Genomic DNA, 14,305 nt, shown 5'->3' on the forward strand with positions numbered 1-14,305 from the left:
GGTCGTGGTGGCGTTGTGTTTGTGGTTTTCTTGTGCCGCAGCAGAACGATGCTTGTTCTTAGCCACCCTGCTAGGGTTGCCTGATGTAGCAAATAAAAATACACAAAGAGTAAAATAAAATCAAATTTTATAAAAATTTGAATTTCAGATAAATACTCTTTATACAAGTATATCCCAAACATTGGAGACCTTACTAAAAAATTACTCGTTGTTGATCTGAAATTCAAACTTAACTGGGTATCTTGTATTTTATCAGGCACTCCGAAGAAAAAAATCCAAGGTCTGACCTGAAGTATCAATTCCCACTCAGACTGGTTCAACTGGCTATGGTGGTGCTTGGCCAGGAGGCTAATGAATCCGTGGAAGTGGTCTGATGGCCCTCCACCCCTTCCATTTGGTGCTTGGAGTTCCCCCAGCTCTGCCATGCGTACACTTTGGAAGAGCAGATGCCTTCCTGAGCTCTATCTTCTTGGGATCTCACATGGACTTCTTTCCGAAAACTGGCAATTGAATTTTCTTGTTAAATGTCTGCCCTCCTGGCCAGATAGTAAGCTGAGGCAGGGTTTGTTCCTGGTAATAGACATTGAATAAGTTTTAGTTGTATTAATGAATTTTTTTTATCCAATACCAGTACAGTCCCAGTACAAACATATTATATACCCAATAAAATGTATTAAAAATATTTTATGGAGTGTGCCATATAAAAATTACAGTTCAGGGGTACCTGGGTGGCTCAGTCCATTAAGCGTCCGACTCTTGGTTTCGACTCACGTCTTGATCTCATGGGTCGTGCAGTTGAGCCCAGCGTCTGGCTCAGCACTGGGCGGGGGTGGTGGGGGGGGGGAGTCTGCTTGAAGATTCTCTCTCTCTGCCCCTTCTCTCTCCCTCCCTCCCTCCCTCTAAAACTAAATAAATAAATCTTTTTTAAAAATTACAGTTCAGTGATATAATTCAAAGAGCATTTTGATTATAGGATTTGAATATCAGTGAGTTAACTTTAATGAGTTGAAGTTATTTAAGTCAAGTAGGAATAGATACGCTGCACTAATATTGAAGCATCAGAGAATAAAGATAATGAAGGCTCAAGGATACTTATTCAAGCTTAATAAGTTGCAGTTGGTTGCCCAGATCGCACCAACACTACCAGATGCTACAGCATTGCTTTGGTCTCCTTTTCATTTTTGCGATAGGTTTTAAGACACAGGGTGTGGGCAGAGACCCTGGAAAGTATAGTAAGCCCATTTCTTGATCCCCTGGTTTGCCGGTGCCATAGTTCTAATCACAATACCCATTTGAAATTCTAAGATCCTGATGCCAATATTCCTTCAAAAGAGTTGTGATCTTTTTTCAAAACAGAATATTTTCTACCTTTATCATCAAACATTTACTGAGTGCCGACTCTGTGGAAGGCTTTGTGGGGAATACAAGGAATATTAAACATAGTCCCTGTGTTTTAAAAGTTTTTTTAAATCCTTCCTAGCTTTTATATACCTTTTGCAATAGTAAAAAGCAATCCAGTTTCCTTGAAATGTTCTTTGTGTTTTAAATACTGTAGGACAGGCTGACCTTTATAAATAATTAATAAAGGCACACTGTTGCTGAGTCTCTGTGGCGGGGCAGAGGGCTGAGAAAACTACAGGCTGTTCCAGTGAAGTGTATAGGTTCTGGCAGTCTGAAAACATTGAATTTCATTCATCATGCTCCAGTCTCTGACCTAGGCACTGAGCATTAAAGGCAAATAAATCATAATTCTGCACATGGCTCACAATCTCATGTGGGTATGAGACTCTATTTATAGTCAGTTAAAATTTAAGGCTACTTTCTAAAAGTCAAAGCAAAGTTGTAGCATCAGGATTAAGTTATAAAACTAGGGATAATTCTAATTATAGTGTGCTGCCTAAATGTATGGAATCAAGGTATGCTTTTAGAGAATTTTCTTAGAAACTACTAAAATTAAAGTAAAATACTTACAGGCAGTGTATTCTGATTACACTTAGTAAAATATGAGGGCAGTCAGTACCAGTTGTGGTATAAAATGGCCTATAAATGGAGAAGGTATAAAATAAATGTCGATATCCCCTTCCTTTGAAATCGAGCTCTTTGTAAATTCAGCTCCAAGCTCCCTTGGATAATTTTGGAGTGGGAAGGCCACATATTTGTATCGAGAGCCTCCTATCTATATACAAGACACGAGGCAGGGAAATTCTGGCACGAGCTTTACACCCAAGGAACCAAGACGGAGTTAAGGCATACCTGTGAGAAAAGGTAGGAAGTGATAAGCACTGTAAGAGAAATACAAGAAAAACACTGGGAGTTCAGAGGGAAAGAGTATTTCTAGCTGCCAGCATTCAGCGTAGAAGTAAAAGGTGCTCATGCAACTGTTGGGAGCAAGATCATTCCAAGAACAATAGGAACAAGGTAGAGAGACAGGTGCTGACTGTCCAGTGTATACTACTGTGTGGTTATGCAGGGGATGAGGGCGGGGGGCGGGGAAGGATTCAGACAGGACAACGGTGGCATTTCCAGCAAAAGTTGAAGCAAACTGGTGGAGGATCTTCCTGAGGAAAATGGACTTGATGTTGAGCCAGACTTGCAGCCGAAATAATATTTTCAATTAACATCTTGAGACGATTCACTCCCCATTCTGCTTCAAAAAGAAAAAGAGATATGAGAAAATCAAAATGTTATAGCTGTGACTTAAAAAAGAACAAAGATTTCCACGTGCTGGAAAGAGAACCAAAATGCAAAATGGTAATCCAACCAAAGCCACCACAGGTCCTGGACCCTGTATGTGGAAGCAGGGAGACATGAACAGGGTTCAGCTCTTGAAGAATGACAAAGACTAAGGGCTCCGCATGTGGCTAGAGACAGGAACCAGGCTTGTAGGAGGCGTTTACATTGGCAGGGGAGGCGTTTACATTGGCGGCTTTCAATGAACCACCTTCCAGTATTCACACTCTTATCTTATCCCCTCCGACACTGACTCCAGGCTGGGCTGTGTGACTTGCTTGGCCAATGGGTCATCAGTAAATGAGAGGCAGCAGAAGCTTAATTAGTAAGTGCTTATGCACAGAGGAATGACCTAATGGATACTCTCCTCTTGATCGCCAATGGCTATGCAGCAAAGAAGCTCAGGCAAGATACTGAATGATGAAAAGCCACCTGGAGAGAGGCCGTGGAGAATGAGAGTTCATCCTGGGCTTCCACAAAATTAATGTAATACTTCTTTATTATTTACTGATTATTATTTATTAGGTACCTACTAAATGTAAGCCACTGTTTTCACACTGAGGATTATGAGTAAATTAGACAAAGTCCAGCTCTTGTTGACCAAGTGACCAAATCCATTAAGGTCACAATTTTCACCAAACTACTACTTTCCTTGAAAGCCTTAAAATGGGGGCCTCCTGGCTGGCTCAGTCAGTAGAGTGTGCGACTCTTCATCTCCGAGTCACGAGTTCGAGCCCCACATTGGGGATAGAGTTTACTTAAAAAAAAAAAAAAAAAAAGCCTTAAAATGGATGATTTGTGTCATCTCCTTTATCAAGTATCTCAGTATTTTAATCTCATCCAACTCTGACCGTTATGCTGTCTAATCTGTTTCCAACTCTAAAGGGCCTCCTGCCACACTGCTTTCTTTAGTCACAGATTTATGATCTGTGCTGCCCTATTAATACATTCTCCAGCCTTGTGGCTTAGATAATCAGAGACATCATGCATCACTCACATTTACTGTGTTTGCTTTAAGCTCTTGAGGCTTCCCACATATTTTTATTTTGCAACAAATTGAGAATTTTCAGCCCACATTCCAAAGCTATTAGTATGACAAGGACTCCTGTACAATGACCAGTAAATTCTAATAAGGCAGTAGGCCAGTTATCCCACCTCCACCCTGAGGACCAGCCCCATCCCAGCTCAGACGCAGCCTCAGAGATCCAAGTGCACATCCCTTGGTAGTTACGGAGAGTTAGAAGTGCAAAGCCAGACAGTAAATAGTTTTGTCCTAGCCCAGAATTCTCTATTATATCCCCATCTAAATGGCAGTTAGGAAGCCAGAGCCACTAACCAAAACATGGTTTGAGTTGGTTTTAGGGAAGATCTGGGAATCCAGCATAAACCAAGAAATTTGCTCACAGTCATGCTTCTCTCTTTCAGGATGATCCCTTTAATTTGTAAATTACATTGTATTTTTCAAATTGTTTTCACTTTCCATAACTCAGGTGAAGTTAGCAACTCTGAGAGCAAGGAGAGGGGATTATCACCCACATTTGGCAGGCGTGGAAACTAAGGATCCATGGGGTTTCTCAGCCTCATAATGAGATTAGGTGGCAGAGCCTGTCCTTGGATTTAGACTCTCTTTTTACCAAAGATGAGCAAAGTGACTCCTTTGTGCGGTGTCCCTCGGGCTGCCTGTCTGCCCCAGCTCTCAGGGGAATTTGACCAACAACTACAGAGGAGGAGAGAGGGGTAGGAACTGAGTGAAGAACACAGCTAGGAGTTGAATGCTAATGTGTTATGTACGAGCCCTTTCAGAAGGCTAGGAATCAAACAGTGAAACTAGAAGGAAGAAGGCCCTTTGGCTTGAAGGTCATAAAGCGGGGGCAAGAGGAACAGTGACAGGAGAGGAATGATTGGGCCAAAGCCAGCAAATGACAGAAGTGATAATGGCAGCACGATGGGGACTGGTCCCAAGCCAGGTCCAGATCAGCCGTGTCCCCAGGGCAGAGACTGAGAACTAAAGCCAGGAAAGGAGCAGGGGCCCGGAGCCACAGGCCGCAGAGGACTTGGGTGAACGAGAGGAGAATTCAGGAACTGCTTAGGGACTGGGAAAGGAAGGGCAGGGATTTGGGCCAGGATCCAGCAATTCTACCATGCAGCATCAGGAGAAACAAAACTATTTTGCCGTGTTTGTTGGTCATCTTCTTCCCCCTTGTTATTGTACAGCTTGGGTCACACAATTTTGATCAGGACAGTTTCCAATTGTAAGGAGGTCGCAGTGTATGGAGAGAGAAGCATGAACACAGCTATTTACAAAAGTGATGAAGTGTTGTAATAGATTGTGTATCTATCGATCTTTCTATCTATTTCTGCAAGATGCTGGGGAGGGCATCCATTTTTAAGTTATTTGCTAAACAACTTGATTCTGTGCATTAACTTTTTAATTTGCTAAAAACACTTAATACTCGTAAAGCTACCTTCATTCTGCTAATGCTAACTCCCTCCGGTTTACCAAACTTTCAGTAAAGTCTATGCCATCAAAAAAGTATTTGTGGGAATATTTTGGAGAAAAAGCAAGGGAAGAGGCCCATGCTCCCTTCCTGGGTGGCCGTGGGACAGAGAGAAGAATCCCTTGGTCACGAGAAGGGAGATGTGAACAACCAGAGAACCAGTGCACAAAGTTGGAGCTGAAGGCACCCAGAAGACGCAAGTTCTCAAAGACATCAGGGGTTATCAGTGGGCTCTCCTCCATCATGAGATGCGGGTCAAGTGAAGTCAAATTGAATCTCAAAGCAAAGACAGCTGATTCTTGGGTCACACTTGCTTAACCGTATGTATGTATGTATGTATGTATGTATGTATTGTTAAAGATGTTATATATCTATGACAGAGAGTGCGAGCATGAGGGTGGAGGGCAGAGAGAGAAGCAGACTCCCTGCTGAGCAGGGAGCCTGATTGGGGCTCGATCCCAGGACCCTGGGATCATGACCTGAGCCGAAGGCAGACGCTTAACCTCATTTAGAATCTTAAACTTTCTGAGAGCTACTCCCTGGGCTTCCCCAAACTGACATCAAGTTTTGTTGTGCCCATGTCTCTCCCCATCCCTCCCCCTTCTCAATTCCTTTCTCTCTTTAAAACATGTTTTTGTCCTTTGGCATAAAATTTAGAGTGATACCATATTAAATAACACAAAATTCCATGGCCTGAATAATTGTGTTTATTTTCTTTAAATACACTTAAATATGAAACAACAGACAGTAGTTCAGTAAACTCGAAACTACAAGCTGGACAGTAATCAGAAAATCAGGGCTGATCCTACAAATCGAAATCTGCATAATAAAGAGTCAGAATGATTCACTAGAGAGTTGCATTAGCAAAGGACTTGGAGACTATAAAATTGCCTCATGGGCTTGGAGTAATCAATCATATGGCCCCTCTGATTCTAGGATGATCAGACCCTTTTCATTCACCAAAAAAAAAAAAAAAAAAAAAAAAAAAGGGTTTACACAGGTCCCCTCCTCTCCATTCTCGGTGTGCAGGGGCATCTCAGTTGGAAGACATCTGTCAGTGAACCAGGGAATCCTTAGCTGGTGTGCAATGGAAGAGTGGTCTGGAGTCACTGTGGGACTATGGGTAAAACGGATTTTTTTCTAGTACCTGGGGAAAAAAAAGTGACAGCAACTTGGCAAAGCAGCATGCTGTTTAAAATGTCAGGGATGGGGAAGTTAGGAACAAATTTGAGTCAAGGATTTTCTTGACCGTGGAGCCCACAGGCAGCCTTCTTCTTTAGAAAGCGGCAATGCTTTGCACATGCTGGTTTTCCATTTGCACATGTTCTGGTGTGAAAGGGACATCTGTCCTCACAGCTGTTGCAAAAGAAAATAAACATGACAATTCAGAATAAAGGACTACATTCAAAGGAATAACTGTTCTGATTTGATTACGTTTATCCAAGTGAATTTTCCAGATATGTACTGAAAATGTCAATATAAAATCCTGAATGGTTATTCCACATGGATGCAAAATCTATGAAAGCCCAAACGGTAACCTGTAAGGGTTCTATTAATCAATAAATTTCTTGCTATATAAATCCAGTGCCAGCCCCTTCCTCAAAGAAAAAACAAACATAGTTAGGTGGACATATATTGAGAGAGATTGAACCAAAGAGTCTGCTGATCTGAAACTCACCCCCCAAATAATTGTTTAAATCTCATCAATTAACTTTTTGCTGAAGATCCATACCCAACAATGGATCAGCAGGCAGGATTTTCTTTTTTTTTTTTAAGATTGATTGATTTATTTGAGAGGAGGAGAGGGAGAGAGAAAGAGAGAGTCTCAAGCAGACTCCCCAGTGAGCGCAGAGCCTGACACGGGGCTCGATCCCAGGACCCCGAGATCAGGACCTGAGCTGAAACCAAGAGTCAGCCGCTTAACCAACTAAGCCACCCAGGCGCCCCAGGATTGTCTTGTTTTCACACTTAATCATCACTTTATATACTCTCACTTCGTCCTCAGTTGCCAAACCTCTGTTTTACTATCCAAAAAAAAGGGGCTTGGGCACTGCAAACAGTGCTTTAAGAAGGAATCTCACCAAATCGGAAGGGCATTCACATTCAATGTCAGTGGGTCAAATGGAGATAAAAGTGAAAATGCCTTTGACCTGCAGGTTTCTGCGTGAAATATCTTGTGCTTCTGGCAGCAGCTCTCCAGGGTCTCTCTGCACTCCATACAACTGCAGTTTTCTGGGTGCTGGATGAGATCTCTGGGACACAGCGTCTTACAGACACACTCACAACGATCTTCGTCAAACTTCATGTGCGGCCCGCAGAGAGCCAGTTCCTGGAGATGAGAGTGGTCTAAACGGAAACAGAGGCGTGGCATCAAAGCTGTTGTATACAGTCCATTATTCTAAAGATAACTGGGATTCTCCTAATCTCCTTTCCTGTAGGTTCTTGCTCCCTCATCTTTTCATGCGGTGAAGGAGGTTCACCTCTGATTTCATAATACAAACACTGAATTCATGCATTCTTTTAAGTTGGTGAGAAAGAGGCTACAAGCTGAATATTTTCGATAGCATTTTTAAAGAGATTTTTTGGTTGGTGACTTGTTACAAAATGCAAACTTTCACAACCAAGTATTAGGAATAAAACATAAGCTAGCTAAGAATTATGAGTCTGGTCCTTCCTAGTTTTTAGATGAAGATTAAAAGGAGGGAGGAACAGAAGTATTGGCATGATAGAAATACACCTCAGACCTTCCAGGCTGTGGATAGAAACAGTGATGTATTTCCTCACCACAGATCACAACGCTGTTATAAAAGATACAACAATGATGATAAACTTTGATTCCACAGACATCTGTTGGAAGAATACATTCAGCTGAGAGGAGGGTCTGAGAGGTTTTTGACACACCGAGTTGACAGCTATTTCTTCTAGAAAGTGTACACAACAATTGGGTAACTACCGCTCCATGTCCAATTCTGATCATCAAGTTGACATTCAGTGCAGGAAATGGAAGAGATAGAAACTTGGGAAGAACTTGACTGTGACACTTGAGCATTCTTGAAGGTTCTGGAGGCCAGTGCATGGTGAGTTTCTTCCCCAAACCCACTTCTCTCCAAATCTGCCTCATTTAGGGAATGGTGCCATCACTCCCAACTCTACTGCCATATTGGGTCTCATCACTTTGTCTACCTGGTTCTGCCATCCTGAATTTGTTCTATCATTTCCATCAACACTGCCACCCCCTCAATTCAGTCAGTACCCTTATATTTTTTGTGTAGATGGCTGTCACAGATCTTGCCATCACAAATTTTATCCCTTCAATCCATTTTCCACAATATTATTAAATGCAAATCTAATCGCATTGCTCTACTGCTTTAAGTTCCTTAAAAGTTTCCCAATAAAAGACTATCTTCCCACCAGGACATATGAGACCCTCCATGAACTAGAGCTTACTAACCTCCCAGGCTCATCTCTCTCCCTCTCCCCCGTCCCCCCCTTCATATATATCCTATGTGCCATCCATACCAAATTATACTACTTTTTGTTCCCCTGATATGCCAGGGTCTCTCAGCTCCATGCTTTTGGCCTTGCCCTTCTCCCTGCCCGTCAGGTACCTCCCCAGGTATCTTTCCCAACTTCTACAAGTTTAGCTAAGTGCCCTTACCCTGTGCGTATTTCCATCCTGTCCTTTCTTGCACTGTTTACATTTGTCTATTTCCTCTATGAATTAAAAATGCTGAAGGTTATGGGAATCAGAGCTCATCATTCTGACATAAAATAGGCACATGATAAATGTTGAGTTCATCTGCTGTAATAAAAGGGTCCTGAAACAGGCTCATGTATGAAGACTCTGAAGAATCCCAGCCGTCGTTCCAAGACATTGAGTTAAACCATATGTTCTTGTCAATATCTGACCACTGATAGTATATCAAAATGGCAATCTCATGTTGTCTAATCTCATAGTTTTAACCGCTCTGTGGTTGATGATATTCAAGGAACCATGTGGAAAAGGTGTTGGAAGGCTAGATCTGGGGAGATTCTTGGAATTGCGTGAAGAGGAAAAAGGTGAGCTTTGTAAGCCATATGCCAATGAGGCATATGCCACTTTTGGGCAAGTTGAGAATACGTTGTTCCCATTGGATATTCTTTTCTGCCTTGTCAAAGATTAATTGACCATATAATTGTGGGTTCATTTCTGGGTTTTCTATTCTGTTCCATTGATCTATGTGTCTATTTTTGTGCCAGTACCATACTGTTTTGATGACTATAGCTTAATAATATAACTTCAAGTCTGGAATTGTCCATTGATTGATAAATGGATGAAGAAGAAGTGGTATATATGTATACAGTGGAATATTATTCAGCCACAAAAAAGAATGAAACCTTGCCATGTGCAACGACATGGATGGAGCTAGAGAGTATAAAGCTAAGTGAAATAAGTCAGAGAAAGACAAATACCTTATGATTTCACTCTTATGTGGAACGTAAGAAACAAAACAAACAAGCAAAGAGGAAAAAAAGAGGGAGAGAGATAAACCAAGAAACAGACTCTTAACTCTAGAGAACTAATGGTTACCAGAGGGGAGGTGGGTGGGGAGATGGGGGAAATAGGTGATGGGGATTAAGGAGGGCACTCGCTGTGATGAGCACCAGGTGATGTGGAATTCAAAAGAATTGCTGAATCACTGTATTGTGCACCTGAAACTACTATAACAGTGTATGTTAACCATATTGGAATTAAAATAAAAACTAAAAACAAAACAAAACAGATTGTTAAAGGATAGTTAAGTAGCTCTTAAAAGATTAGCATGATTCACTGGGTGGCGGTAGAGATTCATTCAGACCACCTCAGGTAGAACCAGTGCCCTTCGATGCTTTAGGGAAACAGTCCCCTAGGTGTTTGTTGAGCTACAGCAAGGTAGTTGGCAGAGGCTGGTTTGAATCCCTATAGGCATTAATTAAAAGTAACAGAGACTGGGGCACCTGGCTGGCTCAGGTGGTAGAGCATGTGACTCTTGATCTCAGGGTCACGAGTTCGAGCCCCACTTTGATGTAGAGATTACTTAAAAAAAAAAAAAAACAAGTACCAGAGACTGGGTGTAGGAGAACTGAGTGAAGCAGCAACTAGCTAAGGGTGATACCCTGAAGTATTACATATTGATTTCAATCCTAGGGAGGTTGATGATGGAATGCCATGAGTTCTGTTCCCAGCCTTGTTTCATTCATCATTTTTCTCAATAAGCTCATGGACTTCTTCCAAATAAATTCTTGAAGTTGTGGCTATCTGGAAGAATTTAAAATAGAAAATGAGGACTCCCCAATTTTTCTTTTTTCTCTTTTGGTATTGTTTGTTGTAACACTTTAAAGCTATGATCTGAATCCAATGAGATGAAACTAAACTGGTCTTGGATTCACTAACCCACATGTGCTCGCTCATTCAGGGAAGAGAAGACATTGCGGATGGAGAAAAGGCAGTTGGCGTAACAGCCACATATGTGAAAAGGGTGTTTAGTGAACAGTAAACTCAGTATACGTCATCAGTTTGATGAGGCCACTGGAGGAGTGACCGTAATCTAGCTACCCCATGCCTCTCACTTCCATCACTGCTACAACTTCCCCCAAAGTCCCCTGCCGCCTTTCCTGCCCTGGGCCAACACATCCTCTTCTACCTTGTCACTGGTTGATTGTGTTAAAATTCAAATTGGTGCCGCCATGGGGTGCCTGGCTGGCTCAGTCCATTAAGTGTCTGACTCTTGGTTTCAGCTCATGGTTCGTGATCTCATGGGTCATGAGCTAGAGCCCCCGTTGGGCTCCGTGTTCAGCGGGAAGTCTGCTTGAAGATTCTCTCCCCCTGCCCCTCCCCCAACTCATGTGCGTGCTCTTTCTCTCTCTCTAAAATAAATAAATAAATCTTTAAAAAAAAAATTCTAATTGGTGCTCTCACTCTCCGGCTTGAGCCAGTTGAGGGGTTTCCCTTTGCCCTTAGCATCACATCCAATCTCTGGGACAAGGTGCCCAAGGTCCCCTGTGAACCTCTCCAGCTTCCTCTCACATCTACCCAGCCCTCTCCCATTATGTTCGCACCACGCTGAACTTTTTTTTAGCACGCTGACATGCTGCCTTCTCGCACTTCCAGTCCTGAGCGCTTATGTTTCCCTGCTCAGAGCTCTTCTCTCCTTTCCTCAGCACACACGTGCACCAGCTGAGTCCCTCCCCAGGATATCTCCTTTATTAATTGTATATTGATCTCATGTTGAAATGATTCTATTTTGATATGTTAGATTAAATAAAAATATATAAAAATTAAATTTACTTGTTCTTTTGACCTTCTTAATGTGAGTACTACAAAATGTAAGTTACATACATGACTCTCACTGTCGTTCCATTGAACAGTCCGGTTCTGGAGAGAGAGACTGAGGTTCAATATAGCTTACTAACTAAAAAGAGTGTGCCCAGGGTAACTGGGCTGCCTTGGTGGGTGGCAGGCTCCTCCATGACTGAGGTATATTCTAGCAGAGGATAATCTGAACACTTGGAGGGAAGGATGTAGATGACATTCAAAACCTGCATGAGCTTTCATGAAAGCATTTAGAAGGAAACTGAGAGACAGAAGTCTAGAAAATAGAATGTTATTTACGGTTTCTAGGACAGCATTGCGTAGAGTTTAGTCCTTACAGAGTCTTGCTTGTAGATCATAGTTTAAAACAAGCAAGGTTCAAAGTGCACGACTCTTTGTGATTTTTTTCAGTGGAATCCTGTCATGTTCTCTGGGAAATAAATTTTAACAATGCACTCATTTTCAGCCAAAGAGTCATCACCAAACATCACAGCATTACGACTTCTGAGCAGTGATGACATTTGGTTCCCAACTCCTCTTAGCCCAATAGCTAGCCATGTTTTGCTTTTACTTTGCCCTAGTTTCAGAAAAAGTTTTCTCCTACTCCCCCTTTTTTTCCTCAAATAATTGGCCTGTTTTCACATGCCACCGTTGAAAGAAACCAACGAGTCTAAAATTACTTTATGTTCCTGTGAGACTTTTATACAAATAAATTAAGTAAAATGTGGTTGACTAGTGTTTAGCTCTGAAGTGGCTTTCATGAAAGGCTACCCGTGCCTTTCAAATCCAATGCTGTGGGATGCTCTAATCACTGGGCTTTTCTTTAAGATTAAAACGCCGAGTCATGCATCGGTAGACTTACTATATAATGAGAACACAGAGGGCTCTGGAACCTGACTGCTTCTATCACTCTTAGCTGTGTAATCTGGAGAAAATGACGAGACATCTTGGTGTGTCCATTTTGTCATTGTAAAAGAAAGGGATAATAATAGTACATTACAGATTGTTGTGAGGATTAAATGAGTTAATACATCTAAAAGGCTTACAACATTGCCGGGTCATAGTAAGCGCTCAATAGATGTTAGTTACAATTGTTACTTTTAGTATTACTATTATTATTTCCTTACTGTTATCATTACCTTCCATTCCAACAAGTGGATTCTCCTCCTGTAAAACACATTTACATTTGTCGCCATCCCACAGCATGTCAATAGGACAGAGTTTCTTAGAATGGGAACAGCTAGGAAAAGAAAACAATAAACCAGATTTAAAATCTTTCAAGGGCAATCATACCTTTGGGGCATTTTTAAAAAAATGTTGAATACATTTCTGAGTGGAGAATAGTTAAGATTTTTAAGGAGCTTAATCCATATTTATGAACTGTATGTTATTAGATAGTAATTCTGTAAGCACAAATATTCTATTAGGAAACTAAACTGTAATTTTGGACATTTATAATCTTTTTAAGAAGATTGCTGTTAAAACGGTGCAGATTAGCTGTCGACAGAGCTTATTTACCAAAAGTAAACATTGTCTTGACATAGCTCTTAAGCACTACCTTCTTTAAAATGGAGATAAGGGGCGACTGGGCGGCACAGTCGGTTTAGCATCCGACTCTGGGTTTCGGGTCAGGTCGTGATCTCAGGGTCATCAGATCGAGCCCCATGTCAGGCTCCATGCTGGACGTGGAACCTGCCGAAAATTCTCTTTCTCCTTCGCCCTGGCCCGCACACATGCTCTCTCTTTCTCTCTCAAATAAATAAATAAATCTTTAAAAATAAAATAAAATGGAGAAAAGAACACTGGCGAGGACAGCAGGAACAACCTGAGGATAAATGTTCTTTTTATAGGAGCTTTCTTTTTTGCTTGAGAGCAATAGGAGTGTTTTCTTGGCTCGGTAATAACTAACATAAGTACCAGCTCACTCCACTTGCCACCCACCCAATACTTTTACGGCTCTACTTCTGCAAGATCTAAGTATCTAACTTAGTTACTTTAGGTTTTCGTTCACTGGCATTTGCCCTTTGTTTCTCTTTACGGAATTCTTTTTTTTTTTCCCCAAATCAGTGATTCTCACCTTTGATTTCAGGACACCAGGGCGTCATAATTTTTCTCATAAAGAACCACAGACTACTCTCAGGAAATTTCAATGTCAAATTAATTTTAAGCCATTTTAATTTAAAATAAGACTTTTCCATTTGGTACTCTTTTTTTTTTTTTTTTTTTAAAGATTTTATTTATTCATTTGAGAGAGAATGAGATAGAGAGAGCATGAGAGGGGGGAGGGTCAGAGGGAGAAGCAGACTCCCTGCCGAGCAGGGAGCCCGATGCGGGACTCGATCCTGGGACTCCAGGATCATGACCTGAGCTGAAGGCAGTCGCTTAACCAACTGAGCCACCCAGGCGCCCCTTCCATTTGGTACTCTTAAGAGGAAAGTCAGAAAAGTCACCAAACTCAGATGCAGATAGTTTTACCACTCTCAGGGACTTTGGAAACCTCCCCCCTCCCCCAATTTTGGGAGTTAAAAGGATAAAGAGCTGGAAATGAGTTTCATGTAATGCTTGTTCTGCAACAGGGACATGTGCCAAAGTCGAGGCTGGAGTAGAGTTATACAGCCACACTGGACTATGCACATTAAGAACAAAGGTTTCAGGGCATCTGGGTGGCTCAGTCAGTTAAGCATGACTCTTGTTTTAGGCTCAGGTCATGATCTCAGGGTCGTGAGATCAAGCCCTGCGTGTGGCT

The 14,305-nt window shown here is 41.7% G+C and overlaps 1 protein-coding gene across 1 annotated transcript in view; it reads right to left on the reverse strand.

The window, feature by feature from the left end:
* Positions 1-5,901: 5,901 nt before the first annotated feature.
* The window catches only part of VEGFD (vascular endothelial growth factor D), a 37,701-nt gene continuing 29,297 nt past the window's right edge, over positions 5,902-14,305 (reverse strand). Inside the window, exons 5-7 of the mRNA XM_032389527.1 lie at positions 12,699-12,799; positions 7,379-7,574; positions 5,902-6,584 (exon numbers count right to left, since the gene is read on the reverse strand). Of these exons, the coding sequence (XP_032245418.1) occupies positions 6,461-6,584; positions 7,379-7,574; positions 12,699-12,799 (421 nt within the window). The 3' untranslated portion in view covers positions 5,902-6,460. The remainder of the gene's footprint in view (positions 6,585-7,378; positions 7,575-12,698; positions 12,800-14,305) is intronic.

This window comes from Phoca vitulina, unplaced genomic scaffold (assembly GCF_004348235.1).
Source record: "Phoca vitulina isolate PV1807 unplaced genomic scaffold, GSC_HSeal_1.0 scaffold55, whole genome shotgun sequence".
Lineage (NCBI taxonomy): Eukaryota > Metazoa > Chordata > Mammalia > Carnivora > Phocidae > Phoca > Phoca vitulina.